Raw genomic sequence first — 25,457 nt, forward strand, 5'->3', positions numbered from 1 at the left:
TGCGATTATTCTTTTGTGTATTCTTATTTAAAATTCATTTTTATTTCCATGATTTTAAGGTCGCATTATTATTCTTAAATTCAGGACTATCAAAAATTTTGTTTGCTTTAACTGTTTCGACAAGCTCGATAAATAATGTCACTAGGTACAAATTATAAAAAAAGGTCCAAGTTATCCTTTTTGGCACAAAAAGGAGGAAGGAAGATTAAAAAATATTTTGCAAATAAAGAAGTGAATTATTAAAAAAAAAAATTCCATTTCTTCCTCTTATATCGGAGAGTGTTGCCAACACTACACCTAATTATAATGTTCTTTCCAAAATTACGTAAAATGGCGACCAAGAAAAGAGCCCGAACAAAAGAATAGAGGGGTCGAGATTAAATGAAGGGCTATAAATTAATCTTCCCTGTCTTTTAGAATAATCATACGTAATAATGAACAATTGTGAATATGAGATTGTGATTAATGAAAAAGAACTTTTTCTTTCTGGAGGAAAAGGGAAGCGTTGAACTTTGTCAATCACTGAAAACCCGCAATCATTCTGGTTCCATTTCTAGTTTTCCCGCCAAAAACAGATTTCATAGGCGTAGCTTGGGAAGTGTCTTTTTTATTAAGGTCAACATATAAATAGGCTTCCAATTGCCGGATAAGCTTTAAAAAAAGTTGTGGGTTTGGTTTCATCAAATAGGTAGACTCGTCTTTTTCATTTCTCATGGTGGGAAAATAATAATCCTTACTGGAAAAGCTGTGTTTTTGATATCCAAAGATGGTAAGTGTGAATCTTTTTATCTCTCTTGCGTTAGGTTGTATCGCATACCTTTCAACTTTTTTATTTTATTTTTAAGAATGGTTTTTAAAAGTGGTGATAAATTAAAATTGAAAAATAAATTGCATGAAAACATATTTTTATGTTTCTCCAAAGCTTAAAGAGACCATTGTCTGATTACTATGTAATTATATATATATTAAATGTATTCATATGTAGTGATGGTTAAATTCATTCGAAATTTATGAATCTAATGATAAAATAAAAAATAAAATCTTAAAGTTTTGTCATCAATTTAAATATAGAAATAAAATCTTTTGAAAAATCCAGAAAAATTTGTTGCTATCTTCTTGAAGCAGAATTTTAATTAAACATATTTTTCATACTTTTTTATTTATTTTGTAGTAATTTAGGTCAAAATAAGACAAAAATATTGTAATTAGCATTTTAATAATTTACTGTTATGAAATATAACATCAAACAACATAATTGGATGGTTTAGTCATGTTAAGTGTTAATGGATCGTGTTAAGTGCTGTTTTAGTGACTTCCGATAAAATTAGCTTTCGACTAGCTTTTTTTTTAAACACAGCTATTTACTAAACATTTTCCCCCACTTGAAACCGGTGCCTTTTTTTAAAAAAATTCGCAGAATCAATAAGAACCAATAAATGCTCCATATTTACAACCTACCACATGTGAGCCTAAATTTCAGATGAGAGTTCCTAAATTTTTTTCAACATGCTCTATTTTTAAGGTCTTCAACGGTAATAGATTTAAAAAATAATCAGTATTATAAGATTTAGCTAGGAATGAACAGTGTCAAAAGTTATTTAAGTTATTATTCACGCTTGATAATAGCTTAAAACGTTATATTTATAACTGATTAAGATAGATCCGTAACATGCATATCTATATCAGTAACATACATACATAATTTGTTCTGTTCTTAAAAGTTAGGCATATTAACTTGAAGCTCATTAGACCAAATGCTTATAATAATACAACGGATGCTCAATAATAATGTAAAATTTTAAATTTATATTTGATTAATTTACATTATATAGCTTTGTATTACGCATATTTCTGAGAAAATATGCATATATTTTTAAAATTTCGTCCGGAGTACTTATAATAATACAACCTATATATGAAAATACTTTAGAATATTCACATTTGAGTATAATTTAAAACGTTGTATTCATGAATTACATTTACATTATTACATTTAACATTATTACATCATAACATTATTACATTTCACTATTTTATGGATATAAAAAATCGTTCGATACAAAATATCTGTTATCAAAATTATCCAATTATTCCCTTAAATATGGCAGATCACTATCTAAAAATGTAACCCTTAATAAACTGAAAACGAAACCTTTTCTATTAAAGTCAATATTTCCAATAAAATTTAACACTGGTTCAGTGTTGCCATCTTTTTTTAGAAAATAAACTAAAAGTGGATCTTTTCTAAACGTTTTCGGTCTAGTTTACTGGTAGTGAGATCTCTAGTTGCGGTGCTTTTGCACGAGGTTATGTAACTGGATACACTCCGTTCATAATGTTGCATCGTGTAAATTACGGTTAAACGTGAATAAGCTTGAAAACGGTAATTTTTTAATAAATGTTGAGTAATTTTTTTCTAAAAAATGCTTTGTTTGATGCATTTTCTTTGTTAATATGTTATAATATAGTCAAATTCTGTTTTAACGAGAAAATAAGCAGCAAAACTATTTACTAGTCATATCAGCTTGTTAAACACGAGTTGGTTGAAATTATAAGAAATAAAAGCCATTATGAATAAAAATGAAAATGCTTAAAAATGAATTTCTTTTTGTAACTCTTCATTTGCATTGTATTGAACAAGGTTAACTTTTTGCAATTATAGAAACACAATCAATTCCATGGTTTGCATAGCAACATTTTCTGTCAGTTATTACAATTGTGTGATTCATGTCAAGATATAATGAGAAATTTACAATTCGTTTAAAATTGTAGGTTTTTCAAAGTGTTATCTTGCATATTTAAATTTTTAATAATTAGTTCGATTTTTGTTTACAAAATTTATGATTTGTTATTATTAGACAGAGTATTTCAAATACTACTATAAATAATCAATAATAATTTAAAATATCAATTTTTTTATAATATTTTCAAACGTTATGTTTACGTTTGCAAATTTTAATTGAAATATATATCAGTTTTTTATGTTACATTTGAAGCGCATTAGACCGAATACTTTGAATGATTCAATAAATATTCAATAATAATTTATTAAACTTTAAATTTATATTTGATTAATGTATTTTATATAGCATTTTAATATTCACATTTGAAGAATGGGAATAGTCGAATTTTAAATGCTATGTTTACATGTGATCAATGTAAATGGTGAAAATATTTATCTATTTTAAAAATTTCGGCATAGTTACTTTTTCCCTTTAAGTTTATTAGACCAAATGTTTTGAATATACAACAGATATTCAATTATAATTTAAAACTTTAAATTTAAATTTGATTAATAAATATATATATAAATATAACATATATATAATAATAAAACTATAAATGACATATATATATATATAATATATATAATATATATTAATATATAATTCTGTGAAAATGTGTATTTGTTGTTAAATTTCCGTTGTATTTAATATCCGTTGTATTAAATTTGAATATTCTATCAATATTATAAATTTTTAATAATACTATAAAAAAATTCACATTTGATAATAATTTGAAATGCTATATATTTATATTTTATCAATATTATAGTTCCGTAATATGCTTATCTATAGCCGTAATATGCATATATCGTTTATCTGTTTTCAAAATTTCGGCATATTTAATTTTTATCTTGAAGCACATTAGATCGAATATTTTAAGTAATTACAACGGATATTCATTAATAATTTAATAAATTTATATTTGGTTGATATATACTATACAGTTCTATATTATGCATATTTCTGTTGTGCACTGCATGTTCTATATTATGCATTGGTTTTTAAAATTCAGTTGTATTCAATTTTTACCCTTAAGTGAATTATACCGAATATTTTGAATATTCTATCAATATTTAATAATACTAAAAAATATTCACACTTGATAATATCTTAAAACGCTATATTTATATTTGATTAATATAATGCATATAGCTATATCAGTAACACACATGTACCATTCATCTGTTCTTAAAATTTCGGCATATTTAATTTTTACCTTGAAGTGATTAGATTGAATATTTTATTGAAGCAATTAGATTGATTAGATTGAATATTTTAAGTAATTACAATGTATATTGAAGCGATTAGATTGATTAGATTGAATATTTTAAGTAAATACAATGTATATTGAAGCGATTAGATTGATTAGATTGAATATTTTAAGTAATTACAATGTATATTGGAGCGATTAGATTGATTAGATTGAATATTTTAAGTAATTACAAGGGATGTTCAATAATAATTTAACATTTATATTTGATTTATATATATTAAATAGCTTTGTATTATGCATATTTCTGAGAAAATAAGAATTTATTTTTAAAATTCCGTTGTAGTTAGTTTTTAACCGGATATTAGCCGGAATACTTAGAATAATACCATCTATATTTAATAATACCTTAAAATATTCATATTTGATAATATTTATATTTATATTTGATCAATATATATAGTTTTGTAAAATGCATATTTGGAGGAAAATATTTATCAATTATAAAATTTCATAGAATTCAATTTTTACCTTGAAGTGAATTAGACCGAATACTTCGAATAATTAATTATGCAGTAAATAAACACAGTCCTATTAAATGAGAGAAAACACCTTTAGCTTCAAGGCAATGGAAGTGATTTAATGTTGCATCAGGAAAAGATAAATAACAGTAATTGTCCATTCACTGCGGGTCATAAAATTAATACCTAGCAATTTCACTAACAACCAACTGTTTAGATCAGCGTTTAGCTTTAGGTTACTATAGTTATTCTGTTTTTGTCTTAGAAGCAAAATCTTTATTCTACACTGAAAAGAAAAATGATCAAAACTGTTAGAATACGGTAAAGTTTACCGTGTTTTTGACTCTATGGGAACACCTAAAAGATTTTTATTGAAGCGCTTTTGTTATGATACTGGTAAAGTTGGCAATAAAATATTATTTCATAATAAGTGAAAAAATTTCGAAAATGTGGTAAAATTTGGTAATTTTATAAACATAAAAACCTTTTATTCGGTAAAATTTGCTTTTGAAAATATTGTGTTTTTTGCTAAATGTGTGGTTATAAGAAGTATAATTTTCAAAACTAGAATTCCTGGCAATCCGTTAAGGTATGAACGGAATAATTAACAAATTAAAGGTTTAAATACCGTATCTTTTGATTTTATCAATTGCCATTACCATGCAGTATAGTAATTATGCGAGAATTATTTCTCTGTGTAGGTACTTTTGTTTTTTATTATTATTTTATTTGAAATGTTATATTTTATCTAATAATGCCTACTAAAAAAATAAATTTAGGGAATATCTAATATCTTTCTCTTGCGTTTGGGATTGTTTATCAATCGTTTATTAAAAAAAAGTTTTATGCCTACATTTTATTTTATTTTAAATTTTATAACCGTCATTGAACAGCCGACCCAATTTTTAATTTACCACAATCAATGACTAAATACCTAGCCTTGTAATATTAAACCCAACCCATAAGACTAAGGAACTTATGAGTCAAGTATTGGGAGGAAATTTTGCTTTCGTGGGGGACTTTGTTGATGAAACTAGACCGCACTTGCGATTCTTGGTGAGGAAAACCCTGAAAACTACCTCTCACGATTAGCCTGACGACAAGGGAATTCTAACCCATGATCCGTCTACCTCTGAGGATATTTTACTTCAGCACTGTGGTCGGTGCAAGCAGGCTGCGGAATTCGTAAAGAGTGTGCTTACATTTGTCATTTTCTTTTAATATATAACAAGTGCAAGGTGTTTGTCATGTGTTTGTATTTTTAACTCCGGCTTTGAGAAGTTTCAATTAAGTCCTTTTTGATAAAAGTAAGAGTGTGGGATTTTCAACCAGCATTAGTTCGAGTATTTGAAAATCACCATTTGTAATGAGTTTTTAATTAATTTCACTGTAATTATACTGTAATTTCACTGTAATTATTAACATACGTTCACAATACATTTATTATATTCATTTTAATTAAAATTGGTCTTACATTATGCTTATAATATAAATATTGCATATAGCCAACTATTAACTCTTGTTTAATTATCATAAATTATTTAGATATAAGTTAATCTTTTAGAACCAAATGAACTTAAATATATGCAAATAACCCAGGCTCTAGTTTGCATTAATAAAGCATTGAATAAAATTTCGATTGTGGAAGATTTCTAAAGTAATATTTCTTTATAATTGAAAGACTGTATTAAGAAGTTTAAAATTAAATAAATTAAATCTTTACAAGCAAATCCTGTGAATAATACAGAATGCAAGTTAAAAAGATATTTGATTTAAAAATTTTTGGTAAACATAAAATATTTCGTTATCTTTGGGTTAGTTTAAATTTAACACTATTTAACATTAGTTGCAGCATATTTCATGCAAAATATTGCTATTTTTTTTTATAAAAATTACAATAAGCAAATAATTAAAAAAGGGTTAGCATCGGATGATCGTTAACTTAAACTATCACTGTTTTGTCAATAAAACACTTAAATACACTGTTAGAAATTTCTTTTAAAAAATGGTTAAATAACAATTTATTTAAGTGTTATTTTACCATACTGAAACAAAGCAGTCAAATAACCATAAATAAGATGGTATTGAATCTGTTGACGGTGAAAAAAACCGTTTATTAACTGCTTTCACAAAATACGGTTAAAAACCAGAATTTTATCGTGCCAACTAAGCCCATATAATGAAGCTACTTACTTCCTTTCTGATGGGTACATATTATAGTCGAAAGGGCAAATCGGTCAGTCTCACAACTGATAGAATGGGGGTCTGAGTCCCAACGTTGACACCACAAAATTTCCTTTATTCTCTTCAACACATGAAGTGTTTTCAGTGTCCTGTAATTACCAATTCATTACCCTTGTCTATTGGAATGAAATACTCTCCTTCTGGTATAGATAGCAGCACCACAACGCAGCTGAACTATCTCCAATGTTTAGTTTAAAAAAAAATTACGGTCTTGAAACCATACTAGTTGTAAATGATTAAAAATCCGTATAGTTTTGTATTCATGGTTTTTTAACCATGCTAGTTGTAAGCAGTTTAAAAACAGTAAAAGTAAAAAAATATTCCTTACCGTAAACTTTACTGTTAATCTAAAACAATTTTAAAATGAAAATTATAACAATGTATTGTTTGTTTCGAACTTCAAAATTCAAAAATTGAAGTGAAAATAAAACCTATCAAGCAAAAAATAGAAAGGAAAAATCTACAAAAAAAAAATATCAAATGTATTATATAAAGCGAGTAGCAAATTCAAATAAATTTATATATACCGCTATCTTTCAAAAATGACTTAAAATATTATCGTAACAAGTTTGCCAGATTATAAAATATGAAAATAGAAGCGTAAATAGAGGATAGAGGGAATCTTTTATGGCCCGTTCTCATTGGTTGGTTTTGACGGTTGTTATTTATATAAATAGCTAAATAATATATATATATATATTTCTCTTACACGGCACCAAAAAAAAGCCTCATTACAACTCCCCGAATGGCAACGTCAGAAAATCAGCCAATGATTGCTGCTAAAAATGTCACATGGCAAATCTGGAAGAGGTGGCTCAACATATAGCGCTTTTAAAAACGGAAACAATAACCAGAGTGAGCATTATCAGGTTGTTCAATTCAGATTCATGCCCTAAAACATGATAATATTTAATTTAAAGGATCTATATAACAACTCCCCGAATGGCAACGTTAGAAAATCAACCAATGATTGCTGCTAAAAATGTCACATGGCAAATCTGGAAGAGGTGGCTCAACATATAGCTCTTTTAAAAACGGAAACAATAACCAGAGTGAGCATTATCAGGTTGTTCAATTNTCAATCTGTTGACTATGAGAAAAACCGCTTATTAACTGCTTTCACATACTACGGTTAAAAACCAGAATTTTATCACACCAACTAGGCCCATCTAATGAAGCTACTTAGTTCCTTTCTGATGGGTACATATTACAGCCGAGGGCTAATCGGTCAATCTCACAACTGATAGAATGGAGGTAGGTTCGAGTCCCAACGTTGACTCCACAAAATTTCCTTTACTCTCTTCAACACATGAAGTGTTTTCAGTGTCCTGTAATTCCCAATTCATGACCCTTGTCTATTGGAATGCAATACTGTCCTTCTCTTATAGACAGCAGCACCATAAGGCTGCTGAACTATCTCCAATGTTTTGTTTAAAAAAATTTTTACGGTCGTGAAACCATACTAGTTCTTATTGAGTAAAAAACCGTATGGTTTTGTATTCATGGTTTTTTTAACCATACTACTTGTAAGCAGTTTAAAAACCGTAAAGGTAAAAAAAATATTCTTTACCGTAAACTTTACGGTAACTTTTAGAATGAAAATTCTAACAATGCATTGCTTGTTTTCAACTTTTTTTTTCGAAAATTGAAATGAAAATAAAACCTATCACGCAAAAAATAGAAAAGAAAAAGCAAAAAATTAAAAAAAAATACAGAATGAAATACGAAATGTAATTATATAAAGCGAGTAGCAAATTCAAATAAATTTACACATACCATTATCTTTCAAAAATGACTTAAAATATTATCGTAACAAGTTTGACAGATTATAAAATATAAAAATAGAAGCGTAAGTGGAGGATAGAGGGAACCTTTTACGGTGCGTTCTCATTGGTTGGCTTTCGGCGGCTGTTGTTTATATAAATAGTTAAATAATATATTATATAATATTTGAATTGTTAACAATTTAACAATGCAAAATTTAAATTTATACTTTCCTGTGAGTAAAGTTAAAACTTATTCATTCTTGTTCTAATTGTTAAATTATAGTGTCTAAGTTAAATTTAAGAGTTAGTGAATTTAATACTAAATTAGTGAATTTAATACTAAATAGTGAATTTAATACTAAAAGAGAGTGTATTTAATACTAAATTCACTCTACGTGGAAACTATCAATTTTGTCATAATAAAATGTAGTAAATTCAATCAAAATAACCGAGAAAGTCTAACAAAATATATTCTTAAACAATACAGAGTGTGTTTTCATGTTCACTTACTCATTTTATGTGTAAATTTACTTAAAAGTGTGATATCGAATTCTTAAAGTAAAAATTCTGTATCTTCAAAATTTCTAGAAAAGTATAATTGATTATCTTTCAAAAGTTATAAAATTAGATATTATTTATCTCTTTTAAATACTGTAAACCTATTAAGAATTCAATATCTTATTTCTCATTAAGTTCGTTAGCCTTTCTTTGAGTAGATATTTGTGGTTGTCAATAAGTCTTCCTCCTATGTTTAGTGTGTTAAATATCAACTTATGCTAGAATCATAAGCAATATTATGACTTTAACATAATAGAATGGTGTCACGGTGGTTTTTCATTCAAGTTGTGCCATCAAAATCAGAAAGGGAGAAGGATGTCAGGAAATCTAACTGACGGATTAAAAATATGTTTATATAAATATATTTCCTTTAGAGATGAATATATAAGACCATCCTTAAATACATGATTATAAAAAGCTACATATATTTTAAATTTATTCATTGTAGCCATGTCAATCATTTATCTCTAGACTTGTAAATGAATAATGAAATAAACCGAACTAAAATATATAAGGGAAAAATGATGAGCTTTATGAGTTATGAATAATAATTTCAATTAAATTCTATATTTATTTCAAATGTCCCAGCTTATTAAATCTTTGATAGGAAAGTTAATTATACTATCTTTTAAAACACTGCCTCATACATCAGTCACCATCTTAAAATATGCAATCATTCATTTGAAGATAGTAACTTATAATTAGAATTTTTGTTTATAATTGGATTTCAGAAAAGAAAGTTCTCAAAACATAAACGTGGGTCACAGAACAATCTAAGTCTCAGCAAGAGGAATTAATTCTCAAGTTACAATGAAAATTTTATATGCTGTTATTAATTTTGTTTCATTATAAAAAGCATTCATTCACAATTTTATGTTTAAATAATTAACTCTCAAACTTTTAAAACTTTTGTATTAGATATAATTCTGCTCCCAATATATTTAGATAATAGAGTTATAAGATAATATGAAGATAAGTACTTGTATATTTATAATTACAAGTCTTGTGTCAAAGTATTAGATATAATTCTGCTCCTAATATAGTCATATAATAGAGTTATAAACTTATATGAATGTAAGAACTTGTAATATATATTTATAATTATAAGTCTTCTATCAGAACAATAGATATAATTCTGCTCCTAATATAGTTAGATAATGAAGTTTTAAAATAATATGAAGATAAGTACTTATATATTTATAATTAAAAGTCTTGTGTCAAAGTATTATATATAATTCTGCTCCTATTATAGTCATATAATAGAGTTATAAGCTTATACGAACGTAAATACTTGTAATATATATTTATAATTATAAGTCTTCTATCAGAGCAATAGATGTAACTCTGCTCCTAATATAGTTAGATGATGGAGCTTTAAGATAATGTGAAGATAAGTACTTCTATATTTATAATAAGTCTTGTGTCAGAACATTAGGGTTATTCATAATTCCCTCCGCCTGTAAACGACATTTTTCTTTACTACAACTGGCTTCAGTGGTACATGTTACTGCCATCTACCGGCAACTGCTTAAATTAAAACTTGAATACTTTGGGAATAATTTCATATGTTCTTTTTTGCCATATTCGTCTTCGTTTTTTTACTATAACGCTTCGAAACCCCGGAGGGAATTATGAAAAACCCTGTATAATAAATTTAAAAGATAATATGAAGATAAATACTTTTTAAAGTCAACAGTCAATTTTTTGTAAGGTTTTAGTTGAACAATGATTCCACTATTGCTTACGTTTTTTGTGATAGAAAACCCTATGAGAGTTAATCATCTATTTACCAGTTTCACACAGTCGAGATTTCACGATGATCTTTTACCATTATTTGTTTGTTTTCTTCTTACTTTATGTTTTCGCTTCCTAACATTTTTTATAGCTTTTATATTTGTTTATTTTATGTCCTTAAGTAAGTAACACACAAATTTCTTTTCAATTTTTAGCTTTGCGCAGTATAACTGCATCTTGCTCTTGTGCCATTGGATTCTGCATTTAGTCAATTAAATGCCCTTGATTGAGTCACTCGATTGAAATGAAAGTGAATGAGTAGCTTTTAATTCCGTAAACAATTCTTTAAATATATAACTAAAGTTTTATCAAAAATAAATAAATCACCTAGCGTGATGAGTTTTTCTCTTTGATAGCAGGGTTGTTTATCGAAAGTTCCAANTTTGTTCATGAATTTTTTTATGAGCGTTATCGACGAATTTTATATTTTTATTTTAATTAAATAATATTAGTGCTTATTTATTGCTCCAAGCTAATGAATGATCTTAATGCTAATGTTAAATTTTGTAAGTTGCATTGCTAAAAACTTTGATTTAAATGTTAATATTTATGGAATTATTGTTACAAATGAACTATTCAAACATTTCAATTTTTTAAAAACTTATTTAGGGTGTATTTATTTAATTGTTTTCACGATTTTTAGAGAAAAGAAAGCAAAAAACATATTGTTTTAAAATTTTAAACTATGTTTATTTAAAATTTTAAGTTATGCTTATTTAAAGTTTTAAACTACGTTTACTTAAAATATTTAATTATGTTTATTTAAAATTTTACCAATATTTACATTTTCATTTATTTTTCAATAATTATAAAAGTAAAATTTTTTATTGTCAATACCTAAACAACGCAGATAGAAGATAATTGCACAATTTTATTAAAACAAAAGTGTTTTAACATCCTTCAAAAACATTTTATATCGAATTAAAGTTTTTCTTTTAGTATACTGTGTTGCAAATAATAAATTCTTTTTTATTCAGTGCATATTCACCTCGATGCAAATTTTCTGACAAATTTACTTAATGATCAACAACTTGCAAGAGGTTACTGAGCCAACAAGCAAAAAACGAATTTTTAAACCTATGCCAATAGGTTGAATTCATCTTTTGCTTGCTAAGTTTGCAAAAACCTCAAATATCCTACTTAGTTGGTGTGAGCGATGGTTCAGGGAGTAGAGTGCTCGCCTTCCAATGAGGCGCACTGGGTTCGAATCCCAGTAATGGCTGGTCGATACGAATACCGCATCCGGCTTGCTCTGATCACAGTGCTGATGTAAAATATCCTCACTGGTAGACGGATCATGGGTTAGACTCCCCTTGTAGGCAGGTTGACCGTGGTTTTTTTTGTGGTTTTCCACGCCATGTAAATCAAAAGCGATTTAGTTCCATCAAAAAGTCCTCAACGAAGACAATTTCTCTTAATACTTCATCCAGGAGTTCCCTTGTTTTCTGGATTGGGTTAAAAACTACAAGGCTGTGGAGTTGAATATTCGTAGTCGTAAGCCCAAAAAATTGGGTCGGCTGTTCAACGATGGTTATAAATTAGTTGATGTAAACGATATTTTAAGTTACAAAATCAGACTTACTTTCTTTTAATAAACCTATATTTGTTTTCAACAGATTTGAATTTCTGACCCTCAAAATATATGGGGGGGGGAGTAGTAGCCGAGATTAGGGAATTTTGGTCCCATTAAATTTGTCAGGAGAGCGGTCGAAAGTTTGGACCCCTTAATGCTCATTTTGGTTTTTGCGTATTTCATCGTATGTTAACAATGTTTTAAGCGAATTGAAAATTTTTTACACAATTTTAAAATTCTTTATCCAAAGATAGTTTCGCACATAAGTCATCATTAATAATTATTCATTATTTTTGTTATTATTTTATTAAATAATAATCTAAACAATTTTATATTGCAAGGTATATGGATTTGGCTACATTTTAAAAAAAAAATAATTTTATATGTCAAAATACAAAATTCGAATGAATTGAGTCAAATAGCTCCTCAGTAATCGAATTTTAAAAATGTCGTTTATTTAAACACGTAGCTATTGCTTGTATTCATTCCTTCCATTCATTTCTGCATTCATTATTTGCATTCCGTACTTCCATTTATTTCTGTGTCAAACACTGATCGTTGTACGTAAATTATTTTTGCACGTTACGCAAATCTTTCATACGTTTCTCAAAAATGATCACTTTAGAAAAAATTTATCTCTGCATCATTTTTGTGAAATACACATAATATTAGATTAATCATATTAACTGAGCTAAAAAATATTGAAAGCCAAAATTATCCTTTCAAAGTGAGTGAATACTCTTGAAATCACATGTAATTTTGAACAAACTAACCAATAAAATTCCCCTAGCGATCGTTTCTATAGAAACGATTACTAGAGGATGATGAACTAAAATGAATGAGCTAAAGATTTAAAGCAAAATCTGTTTTGAATGCTAAAATTATGTAAAGAAACAATTTGCTTGACTGTAATTATTGTTCTGCGACGGAATATTTATTTGTTGGAAAAAAACTAAAAATCAGTGGGTATATTGAAATTTGTGAACTCATAAAAATTTAGTTCGAAAGTTTGGGATAAGTAAAATGATATCTTAACCCTTCACGGAAATAGGAAACAAAAATTTATTTTAACTTTTGAAATGGGATATTTAATTTATAAAAGGAAGCTTTACATATGAATTGAATGAAATTCAGGAAACAAAAGGATTGATTTCCATTATAATAGACGAAAGAAAGTGTTTTTCCTCAAAACTAAATGTTAACAACATCGTTCATAAGTAACCGTGACCTTTAGGACAAGCCCCGTGGTCACTGCCGTCGCCCCGTAGGTCATACGCAAGTGGGATGTCTGACATTTTTACGCAAAATAGAACGTAATCGCACAGGCGCATTGCCCTTGGACGATATTTATAGGAAGCTAGTAATTTCGGAAAGAATAAAAGTATGTCACCCAGTTTTTACGAGTATAAACAATAGCCAGGTGGCAACAAGTTGGTTGATATGACATCATAAAACAGCATTTAATTTTTAACTTGAATGTTCTTCTTGAAAAGTGATATTCCTTGGTTTGTTTCTTAACCCTTGGAGGAAGTGGCGGAGATGTTAAAAGAAATTATGTTCCTGCTTTTTTGAAAGGTATCGGAAATTGCTGTCAATTTAGTTAGATATACTTTTGAAATCTTTTCCTGGAAATGATTGGAGGAAAACTTTTCGGGAAAATAAATGTAAAATTTGCATTTTAATTCCTGAATCATTACTATGGCTTAATCACGAATGAACTAAATTTACTGTGAGAGTTTGATTGTTTGTGCATAGAAATGAAAGTTATTTGTGTATTAACTATCGATGTTATATAGATAGATAAGTTGTTGGACTTCAGAATATTTTTAAAAAGGGCGAAAGGACTCTCTACTTAGGTCAATGAAGTTCAATTTATGTTAAAAACTCTAGTTGGAACTTTCATTCAATGGAATACTTTATAGTTTCTAAAATATTATTAAAATGAGCATTAAATTTCTATTTAGAATTTTTTTAAAGATATGTATGACAATTGTAAAGAAGCTTTAACAATATAAATTCGTAAAATATTCATATTGTGTTAAGAAAGAAATCTATTTCTCATTTCAGGCATAACGAAGTTAACAATAAGATGGATGTTTTTCAGTAAATTTAAAAATTAACTTCAAGAAAAGGGAGGTAAAATTATTCTCTTAAATATAATTTTCTTAGGGTGGGTATAGGTTAAGAAATATAAGCAATATTTCAATGTAAGTGTATCAGATAGTAATTCAAGCATGATCAAAGTTAGCCACCATGAACTTTATGAAATTGGTTAGTAAAAGAAATGACTCATTTACGACAATTAAAAAAATAGCTCATTCATAACTATAATGAGAGACACCTCATGTTAATTATAGTATTGCTTAATTACCGTACATAATTTCACTGTAAAAAATTCCAGATCAAATTACGGTATAAAAAAACTAGCATTCGTAAAATCCATTTTTACCGTAAAATATTATTCCATAACTTTTATAGTAATAGTTATTTAATTTGAATGATTCGGTGAAGAAAAAGAAGAAGCAGTATTTTTTAAATTTGATTTCTCAGGAATTATTCATCAGATTTTGCTCAAAATTTGTATTTTACCATGTAAAATTACATTTTTTAAAATTATGTACAAAATTGCATATCTTACAATTCAAAATATTTTCTATTATTTTTAAATAAAGTAATAAAAAATATTAAATATTTACTAAAAGTTACGTTTTGTAAATATTTATTGTTTTTCATGAATTTTATAATTGCGCGCAAAATTTTTTGAATTCGCTTAAAAAATTCTTGAGACATAGCGAAATACGCAAAAAATAAAATTAAAAGTAAGGGGTACAAACTTAGGAACGCTCTCCTGACCTAACTGTGGGAACCATATTTCTCTGATTGCGGCTCCCCCCATATTTTGGGGGTCAGACATCCAAATCCATCGAACAAAAGGTATGCTTATTCAGAGAAAATACGTTTTTGTGTCTGATTTCGTAACTTAAAATATCGACGGCAATAATAAATTAGCATATTTGAGGGTTACCCCCTCGAATCCTTAAGATTGAGCTTTAGAAAGGAAAGATCCGCTTATAAGATTAAAAGTTATTCAGAAATAATTGTAGTGATAAATTGCGGATCATCATGAAATAATTGTAGTGGTAGTCACGCTATTCTACCACATTCCATAAGCATTTATTCATATTTATTTAGTTAAATGAAAATATGCACGCATCGTATTGCTCTAAAATGGTGGAAGTGAAATTTTGCAATCATGCCGAAATGCATATTTGAACTGATTAATAATAATTTAAGTCGATTAATGATTATTTTGAACTGATTAATGATAATTATTGAATAATGAAAGTACATTTTCATTCAACAATTTCATTCAAATTTTCTCAAGTTGGCATGATAGCGAAATTTCACTTCCACCATTTTAGACCAATGCGTGCACATTTTCATTTAACTAAATAAATATGAATAATTGCTCGTTGGGAGTTATGCTGACATTTAAATAAATAAATTGGGTCTCTAATATTTTGTCAATCTTTAAAATAATTAATAATCTCTACTTGTCCAATCCAATGAGGATAAAATCATAAAATGGAAACATGTTATTTTGAAGTCGGTAGCTGAGGAAATGTAATATAACTAACGTAGAAAGTGAAACTTACTCAAGCATGAAAAACTGAGTTTTTATTTTGTGAAAGGGATATTGTAAGCGGGATAGGTTGACAATTTATTTTAAATGTTTCATGTCAACTTAGTTTATTTTGTTCATTTTTTTTTCTCTTTAAGAAATCAAATTGGTCAAAATGCATGCACTGATGCATTTGAGCTTCAGAACTTTCCCATGGATACTTTTATAATGGGTAATATTATCGTTCGAAAAACGCTATTTTTTTGAGCACTTAATAAATAAAACGTGAACGTTTTTAATAACTAATGACGTCAGTTGTTTGAAGCCTCATGACTATCATTATTAAGAACCGAAAAAGTAAATTTGGTTGAATAGATGCTCATAAAGTTCAAACTTAACATCTTTCGCGAAAAATTAATTAGAATGTAAAAGAAGAATGTTTAGGAAATCTTTGAATTTTTTTATTATATTTCTCTCCGTTTATTTTCAAAAAATTTATTTGTTTTATTATTTTTAAATAATTTTATTGTTTTTAATAGTTTCCAGTCACATTATTTATGTTTATTTATTATTTATGATATTTTTTGTTTCATTATTTTTAATACTTACTTTTTTTGTTATCTTATAACTTTTAGTATTTTTTTATTTTATAACTTTGTTATTTTATAATTTTTTGTTACTTTTCAACTTTTATTTTATTTTATTGCTTTTAAATTTTTTTGTAGTATTTTTTAAAGTCAAATTTAGCCTTTTTAAATTTTATTATTCATTTTTTAGAACAAACGTTGCATTTTTTTTGTCAATAGATCTTGTTGTTTTCTAATCCATTCAAACTTTGCAGGTCGCATACCAGGCATGCTCTTCAAACTCATACCATTTCATAAGCCATTGACGAAATTTTAGAATCACAGCTTATTTAAAAAATTTCACAAGATGTTCTATATAAAATGTTTTCAAATTGCTTAGCCTATCAATCACACTACCTTATCTACCAAGTCTCAAGACTTTAGAGAAATTTTAGATACTTTTTAGGCATTACTTTTTTCGAAACATATGAATTTAACTAAACATATGAAGTATATGAACTTAGTCTTCAGAACCTTCTTGACCTTCGCAACACTCGCTATTTGACCACTGGATATGATATTTCTAAACTAGCCAAAAAATTCAGAAACACAGTCATTAACTAAAATATATTAAAGTATTTCACTAGTAATAGTGTTACTAGTAATAGTAATTGACACATCTACAGCCAGCAAACGGAATCTCTTTTTGTGGTAAATTTTGAAATTGAATTTTATGATTAATAATAAGTATGCATAAAAATACTGAACTAATTTCTTTGCATGTTTCACTTTATTGAAATCGAATATATGTTAAACATATTAAATTTATATCTAAGACTTATTTTAATTTTTTCCACCAAAGAGCGTTTAACAATATGCAAATAAAATAAATGAATTGATTATTTTATTGTTTGGAGATTAATATCTCTCCAATCAAAGGAAATGATGCGTAAAAACGATATCAGAACAAATTCAATGATCTCATTACGAATAATTGGAATTCCTCGTGATTTCATTCTACATGAGAAGAAAGTTCGAGTTTTTGCTCCAAGAATGATCAGTTCAGGATCATTTAAAGTTAGAATTGATTTAAAAACTCAATATATGCAGAGCTTCCTTCTTATAAGATGGGGGAAAGTGTCATTAACTGATTCTTCATTTATTTTGCATTCGCATCATTTTTAGTCGATTTAAAGATTAATACAAAGGGCTTAGAGAGATAAACTAATGACAAATTATACTTTTTTTTTACTCGCTTCCATGTTTGTGAGAGATATATCTTGTAATAAAAATTTTGTTCTCTTTCCGATAAGGAGCAGTTCAACTATTATGTAAGCATGTTTTTTTTTTGGCAATTTTGACCCCTCCTCTCTTGTCAGCAAAAATAAGCTTTATCACAAATTTCGACTTCTTTTCGATTAGGGACTATAAAAAAATTACACAAGCATGATTTTACCAATTTTGAGCCTTTCCTTCCTTGTCAGCAAAAATAAGCTTTATCACAAATTTCGACTTCTTTTCGATTAGGAGTCATTCAAGTATTATGAAAACATGCTTTTGGCAATTTCGACCCCCCTTTCTCCTTTTCAGCAAAAACTTACATAAATGAAAGGAATTAGGGAAATAAGAAGACAAATCCGTGAATAATTTAATAAATACGTACATATAAAAGTTTGAAAGTTCTTTTCATTTGCGGTAACACATGATCATAATTCTTTATATTGTGTTCTTAACTATTTTTATTCTTTCAGAAAATTGGTTTGTGATTAAATCAAAGGCTTGCCCTTTTTGATGCTATTGTACTAACTAATTTAAAAGGTGCGAAGTTGAACGATGTGTCCCCTATCTAGATGGACATCGTAAAATTAAAAAATTAAAAGTATACGCTGTACAAATGTTAAATGAAAAATTCTCTTATTTTGACGAAACTGCTTTTTCCAACCAAAATGAGGTAATTAACTGTCTTCACTTGTTTGATAATACGAATTTTGTCAAAACATTAGGCTTAACTTGGCACATGGATAGCGAAAATAGTTAAGAAATGAACCATAAATTGAAAAAGAAGTGTAAGTGATTGACTACAATGGCATTGAAAGAAAGAGAACCCGGGAAATCGTCTTGTCTAGTAAAGGAACTAACTTCTGTACCATCCCGCATTACAGTACGAATTGTTTTGAACTTTAAAAAGTTTAGAAAGCTCTTAGAATGTACTGAGATGATCTATCAACAATTCCTCAAAAATTGCAAAATTTTTCAGCAAAAAAAGGATCACGTGATATTAGGACGATGATATATCAACAGATGATATATCAACAATTTCTCTAAAATTTCAAACTTTTTCAGCAAAGAAAAAGATCACGTGATATTGGGACGATATGGTTGTCAAAAATAACGAAAAAAATCTTAGAAATGAAATTTTATTTTTGGGAGTTTAGGAAAGGTAAACTTGAACTGTACTCGATTGAAATAATAACTAGTGAATTTATTCATTATTCGACAGTGCATGGCTAAATATATACTTTAAAGTTATATTTAGTAAAAAAAATTTACATATCTGTGACATTTATTACATTGTGTATTACATTTTGCACAATTGTGAAACGATAGGTCATCCTTTTGGCCTCACGCGTACTATCGCCATTATTGCATGCATAAATCATTTTTTAGTACTAAAAAAAACAATTTAAAGCTTTCAGTTATAAATGCGTCCTATTTTAAAAGATATATACACGACTTTCCTAGTCATTAAAGTTACTTAACAGGAAATGAAGTTAGAGATAAAACTTGTTTCCGAATTTCCCCCAACTCTGAAAATTTTCTTAATGCTATGATTTGAAAACAGTAATAGCTTCTTTCTGGACAACGATATGGAATTCGAAAATTGGTTCGAGTGATGGGAAAGGAGAACAGGCAACAGACAACAGTTTTGTTTTGCCAATGGCACTGTTTGTGAGTCTGAGCACGTAGGTATTTGCTGATGGCGAATTTTTCCTTACTCCTGCTATATTTAGTGTGGTCAGCTCGCAGTTGGGAATCCGAGAACAAAAACTGCATGCCATGTCTACAATTGCTTGTTCTTGGATACGAATGATAATGCCTTAATAAAAAAAAACTTCAGATAAAATAGTCAATTTTGAGAATGTTGATTACAAAATTGTGTATGTTGATGGACAATGCTGTTATTTGTTTTATAATTCTGTTTATTGTTTGTTATTTTTAGGCTTTACTAGAGCATTATAGTTTGTTTCATTTGTTAAAGTTTTAAAACGCATTTACATTTGCGATTTTTGCTTTATTAAAAAAAATATTGTCTTTCTTTAGTAACTAAAAATGAATAAAAATATTTATAGTTATTTTTAGCTACGCTTAAAATAATAGTTGTTGAGAGCTATGTTTATAAAACGTATTGGGATATATTTAAAACAATAGTTAGAAAACTGCGAAACTAAATGTTTATAGGGTCGATGATATAGAAATCTCCCCTGGAGGCATTTACTCACGGAGCACTCGATAACATCTTCTTTTCACCTCGGCTTCATTGATTTATTTTACGTTGAATGTAGAATTGATTTTAAAAAAAAACAAGCATTTTTAACAAAATGGTGGCACATGGATCAATAAAGTATTGTTAAAGTCTGAGTTTATTACCTAAAACCCATAAATGCAATAAGAAAGGAATATAAAGCTATAAAATACAATAGTTACCATTACTAGCCGCATTAATTGGTCTAAAACCATATTAATCGAATATGGTTTAGAATATATCCGATAAGGAAAAAGCGCTTAATATATCTGATATAAATATGGTTTGAAATCGTCTCATGTGGATATGGTTAGAAATATACCTCACGAGAATTATGAAAGACAGCCATCACTGGGTTTCTAGCTTCATAGGAATATTATTTGCTAGATGGATTCTAAACCATATACTACCCTCATTAATCGATCCAAAACCATATTAATTGAAGATGGCTAGGAAAAAGTACTAAATATATTCGATATGAATAAGGTCTTATGTGGATATGGTTTTAAATACATCTCATAAGGATATGATTTGATAGTCATCACATGTAGATATGTTAAAAAATGTTTATGGACCTCTGGAGGGTTCCTCCTCTGCATAATTGGTATTTCAGAAAACGACCTGGAAGTGCCTTGCTTTTTGAGGGACCTAGAAGCCAGCAGACTTGTTTATCTCGCTTTGCAAGTGGTCACTTGAGGTGTCTCTCGTATGTTCAGGGGCAAAAGACTTTTGGACTTTGCACTAAATGTAGGACTGCTCAGGCTTCGCCCGAGCATATTCTAAACTGTATCGATTTTAAGATCGACGAGGTTTTTTCAAAACCTCATCTGTTTTTAGACTTCCTGGACATTTTTGGACTTATGGAATTGGTCTAATTGGGATGGACCTCTTGGGGATTAGAAACAACAACAGATATGGTTTGAGAATTATTCCATATATGACGTTATATAAAATTCATTCCATGTGGATATATATAGCTATGGTTTGATGTTATTTGAATATGAAATATACGTTTGGAATTCATGTAATATGAATAAGGCTTAATTTTTTTTATTTTATTTTAAGTGAATTTAGCTAAAATCTTGAAATAAAATAAAAATATAGTTGCAACCTGCAATAAAATTGCCATGAACACAGTGTAAATAATTTGAAGCTTTTGACAATCAGCCAAAGTGATAACTCTGTTCCAAATAATTGAAAGACTAAAAACAGACGAGAAGATTATGTGCAGGTTGTAAAAAAGTGTGCGAAACAACTCTAATTACAAACTTCCAAATCAATCAAGTGAATTTAGCTGAAATCTTGAAATAAAATAAAAACTGAAAAACATAGTTGCAACCTGCAATAAATTTAAGATGAACACAGCGTAAATAATTTAAATTTTTGACAACCAGGGAAGTGATAACTCTGTTCCAAATAGCTGAAACACTAAAAGCAGACGCAAAGATGCTGTGCAGGTTGTAAAAAAGTGTGCGAAACAACTCTAATTACAAACTTCCAAATCAATCAAGTGAATTTAGCTAAAATCTAGAAATGAAATATAAAAACTGAAAAACACAGTTGCAACCTACAATAAAATTAAGATGAACACAGTGTAAATAATTTAAACTTTTGACAATCAGGCAGGTGATAACTCTGTTCCAAATAATTGAAAGACTAAAAACAGTCGAAAAGATGCTGTGCAGGTAGTAAAAAAGTGTGCGAAACAACTCTAATTACAAACTTCCAAATCAATCAAGAAATACAACTTTCTTCTTCCTCGTCATCAGGTCAACGAGAAAGTGGAAAGAAATCTTCCACTGAAACCCAACCCGGACTCGTCTTTTTGCTCAATAATTTCTCCACTTTCTTCCAATTTTTTTAATGGGAGTTCTTTTCCGCCTTCTATCTTTTCACTCTCTAAAACTGGGACTCTTGGCTCTTGAGGTCAGTGGCAGTAAATGTGCCCATTTCTTCCCTCTCTGAGAGTAAAAGCCCACAAGTCATGAAGCAGCCGTGCAAGACGTTGCTGCCTCTGTCAGCTGCCGTTAAATTAATAGTGATGTCTGTGAGTTTTTAATGTTGCCACCCCTGCTTGAGAAAAAAAAATTCGTCTATGCATCGTCTGCTGAATATTTGTGTGGCCGGGTATTGGTAAAGGATACGCTATGAAGGCAAAAAATGATTATTGCGCTGTACGGAATATTGGACAGGTACAGTAAAGCTTGTTTTAGAAAAAAATATTTAAAATTTTAAAATTTTATGTTTAATTGAAAATAACGGTTTTGTTTATATGGGGCACTTTGTAAATTATATGAAATAGGACGTTTAGTTAATTATGTAATGTAATTAAAAAAATTAGCGATTTTGTATGAAAATAGGAAAATTCAAATGTCTTTGACTACGAGAATCAATCAAAATATTTTTCAATAATATCTGTTTTTTTTCTTTTAAAATTCAAATGTTGTTTCCGACTACGAGAATCAATCAAAACATTTTGCAATAATATCTGTTCCTTTTTTTAAAATTCAAACGTCGTTTTTGACTACGAGAATCAATCAAAACAATTTTCAATAATATCTGCTCTTTTTTCAAAAAAATTCAAATGTTGTTTTTTACAACGAGAATCATTCAAAACAATTTTCAATAATATCTGCTCTTTTTTTAAAATTCAAATGTTGTTTGTGACTACGAAAACCAATCAAAATATTTTTAAATAATATCTGTTGGTTTTTAAAAATTCAAATATTGATTTTGTCTACGAGAATCAATCGAAACCTTTTTCAATAATATCTGATCTTTTTTTAAAAAATTTATCTAGAAATTAAATATATAGTGTATGCAACGAATAGTGTATTGTTTGACATACTATTTAAAAATGTATACAATTCGTGATATTTTCCTCACCTTAAAGTGTAAAAATTTATAACAATTATAATCAATTATCATTCATAGTTCAGTTTGGATTTGTTCTAATGAGTAGTATTTACAACGTAAAATTCAAATACCCATGCTTATAAGAAATTTCAAATAATGTGCATATTTTAACCACGAATCGAAACAAAGTTGTATTCAATAGATAGTAAAAAAGTTGAAGTTCAATAATTTTAATTGATTACTACATAATATTATAATAATTTTAGAAAGTTCAATTCAAAACCAGCTAAGTCCACTTCGTTATTTTTTGAATGCCCTATGTCTAATATCAAACTTTTAGAATGAATTGGTCAAAACTTAAATTGATGTGCATTATTAACTTTAGAGCTTCACAAATGCTTTTAATCTTGTTTTTCAATTAAAAGCAGCCCACAGACAACAAATTCTACCTGATTATTTTATTCACACGTTGAAAATTGAAGATTTTTAGTTATTATGATATAGATTTTTAATTTTCCTAATTGCACTTATTTTTTTCTTATTACTTAACAAAATATTGTTTTATTGTCAAAATTTAAATCCCTTAATAAAGACTTCTAAAAAATATCGAGAAATTTTTAAGCGAATTTAAAAAAAATTTCACACAATTATGAAATTTATTTAACCAAAGATAATTTCCTGCACAAAAATAATTTTTAGTATATATTTATTACATTATTTAATAATTGTAAGGTATAAAAATTTTACATTATTTTAAAGAATATAATTTTATATGGCAAAACACGAAATTTGAGCAAAATCGGTCGAATAGTTCCTGAGAAAACGAATTTTAAATGTATGACTTTTGGATATGGTATAATATGATTTCATGATGTATGACAAAATTTGGTAAACGTAATTCAGTAATTTCATTATGAAGTATTTGAGCATGGTATAGAAACATTTATTCGGTTAAGTTTACTTTCAAGTCATGTATTTTTTTACTTTCGTGGTAATTAAAACCAGAATTATTAAAACTAGAATTTCCGGTAAACCATTACCATCACATGAGCGAAAAAATTACGAATGAATGGTTTAAATACTATATGTTTTGTTTTCATTATCCAGAATTATGTTTTTTTTCTCCAGAACAGCCATTATCATAAGTATGGTAATTTTACCAGAATTTTTTCTCCGTGCAATGTTCACTTTTGGACAAACGCTACTTCATTTTAATAAAGTTTTATGATCGCTATGATATTGAATATGGATATAAAGTATAACATAATTATAACCTCTACTATAATATTTGAAAAGTTACAGTTAAAACAAAGAAAAACCAAAAATTGTATTTATTTAAGTTTAGTTTTTTTTCTGTTTAGCTTTTTTCTAAGTCATCTGTGACCAATTTACGTATTTTTAAAAAAATGCCGAATATTTTATGCATCAATTTAAAAAATATTCGCATAATTTATCGGACCCTTATGATTCATTCATAATAATTCGATTTATAATGTATTAAGACTGAAATTACATAAATAATACATTGTTATGAACCACCTTTTGTATCAACATATGGCACAGATTTATAGTAACCTTATTAAGGTAACCAATTGAAATATATCTGTATAAAATAATTTTATCAACTTTTTCTATACTTTCAAAGTCTCTTGAAGCCTTAATAACATTGCAGTAAAATTGCACGGAACTATAGTTTAGGATGCGCTTATTATGTTTTAGTTGTTATTTTAGAGAATAAAACAATAATAAAAAAAAGTTGTTTAATCGTACATCATAAGAAAATTTGATTAAAAATTATTGTTTTAGAACAAAACTATACCATGCAATTTCGATAAAATTTCTCATATTATGCACGAAAAAGATTTTTTAATACTCATAGAATTTAACTTTAATAAATTAAATTATAAATTTGAGTAGCTTTTTGAATTTATATCTCTTGTCATTACGTCTAAAAAAATTGACTCATCTGTAATTAAATTCATTATGAACATAATTTATCGAATCGAAAAGCATTCTTTTGAATATTTTTAAAGATGAATATTGTGAAAATTTGTGAATATTTGTGATAAGTGATATTTGATAAGTGAATATTTTTTAAGATCTATGCAACTTTCAGTAGATAATAAAAAAATTTTATTGTCGAAACTAATTGCTGAAAATCTAAAATAGCATCTTAAAGAAGCCTATATTGACTGCTAAAAATAAGTCATTGAAAATGATTTGGCAACGAAAAACTCTTATTTCAATTGGATGTTAAAAATAAATTCAGAAAAAAAAGATGCATTAAATAAAAATCTGAATCCTTCAAACAAAAGCAGCGATTTTTGGATCTAATGAATAATTATACTTCGTCACTCCTGAAAAGTCTTTCAAGAAGCAATGCATCATTGAGCATTTTACTGACTGAGCGTTTAACTCATTTTTTTATATTTTGAATA

General features: G+C 27.7%; 1 protein-coding gene across 2 annotated transcripts in view; it reads left to right on the top strand.

The window, feature by feature from the left end:
- Positions 1-637: 637 nt before the first annotated feature.
- The window catches only part of LOC107446213 (eukaryotic translation initiation factor 4 gamma-like), a 50,481-nt gene continuing 25,661 nt past the window's right edge, over positions 638-25,457 (top strand). Inside the window, exon 1 of one of the 2 annotated variants that reach the window (XM_021148158.3) lies at positions 638-769. In XM_021148158.3, the coding sequence (XP_021003817.2) occupies positions 767-769 (3 nt within the window). In that variant the 5' untranslated portion in view covers positions 638-766. Of the gene's footprint in view, positions 770-22,136; positions 22,356-25,457 lie in introns of those variants that run through there. The other variant, XM_021148157.3, reaches the window with a different exon arrangement.

This window comes from Parasteatoda tepidariorum, chromosome 10 (genome assembly GCF_043381705.1).
Source record: "Parasteatoda tepidariorum isolate YZ-2023 chromosome 10, CAS_Ptep_4.0, whole genome shotgun sequence".
In the NCBI taxonomy this organism is placed as follows: Eukaryota; Metazoa; Arthropoda; class Arachnida; order Araneae; family Theridiidae; genus Parasteatoda; species Parasteatoda tepidariorum.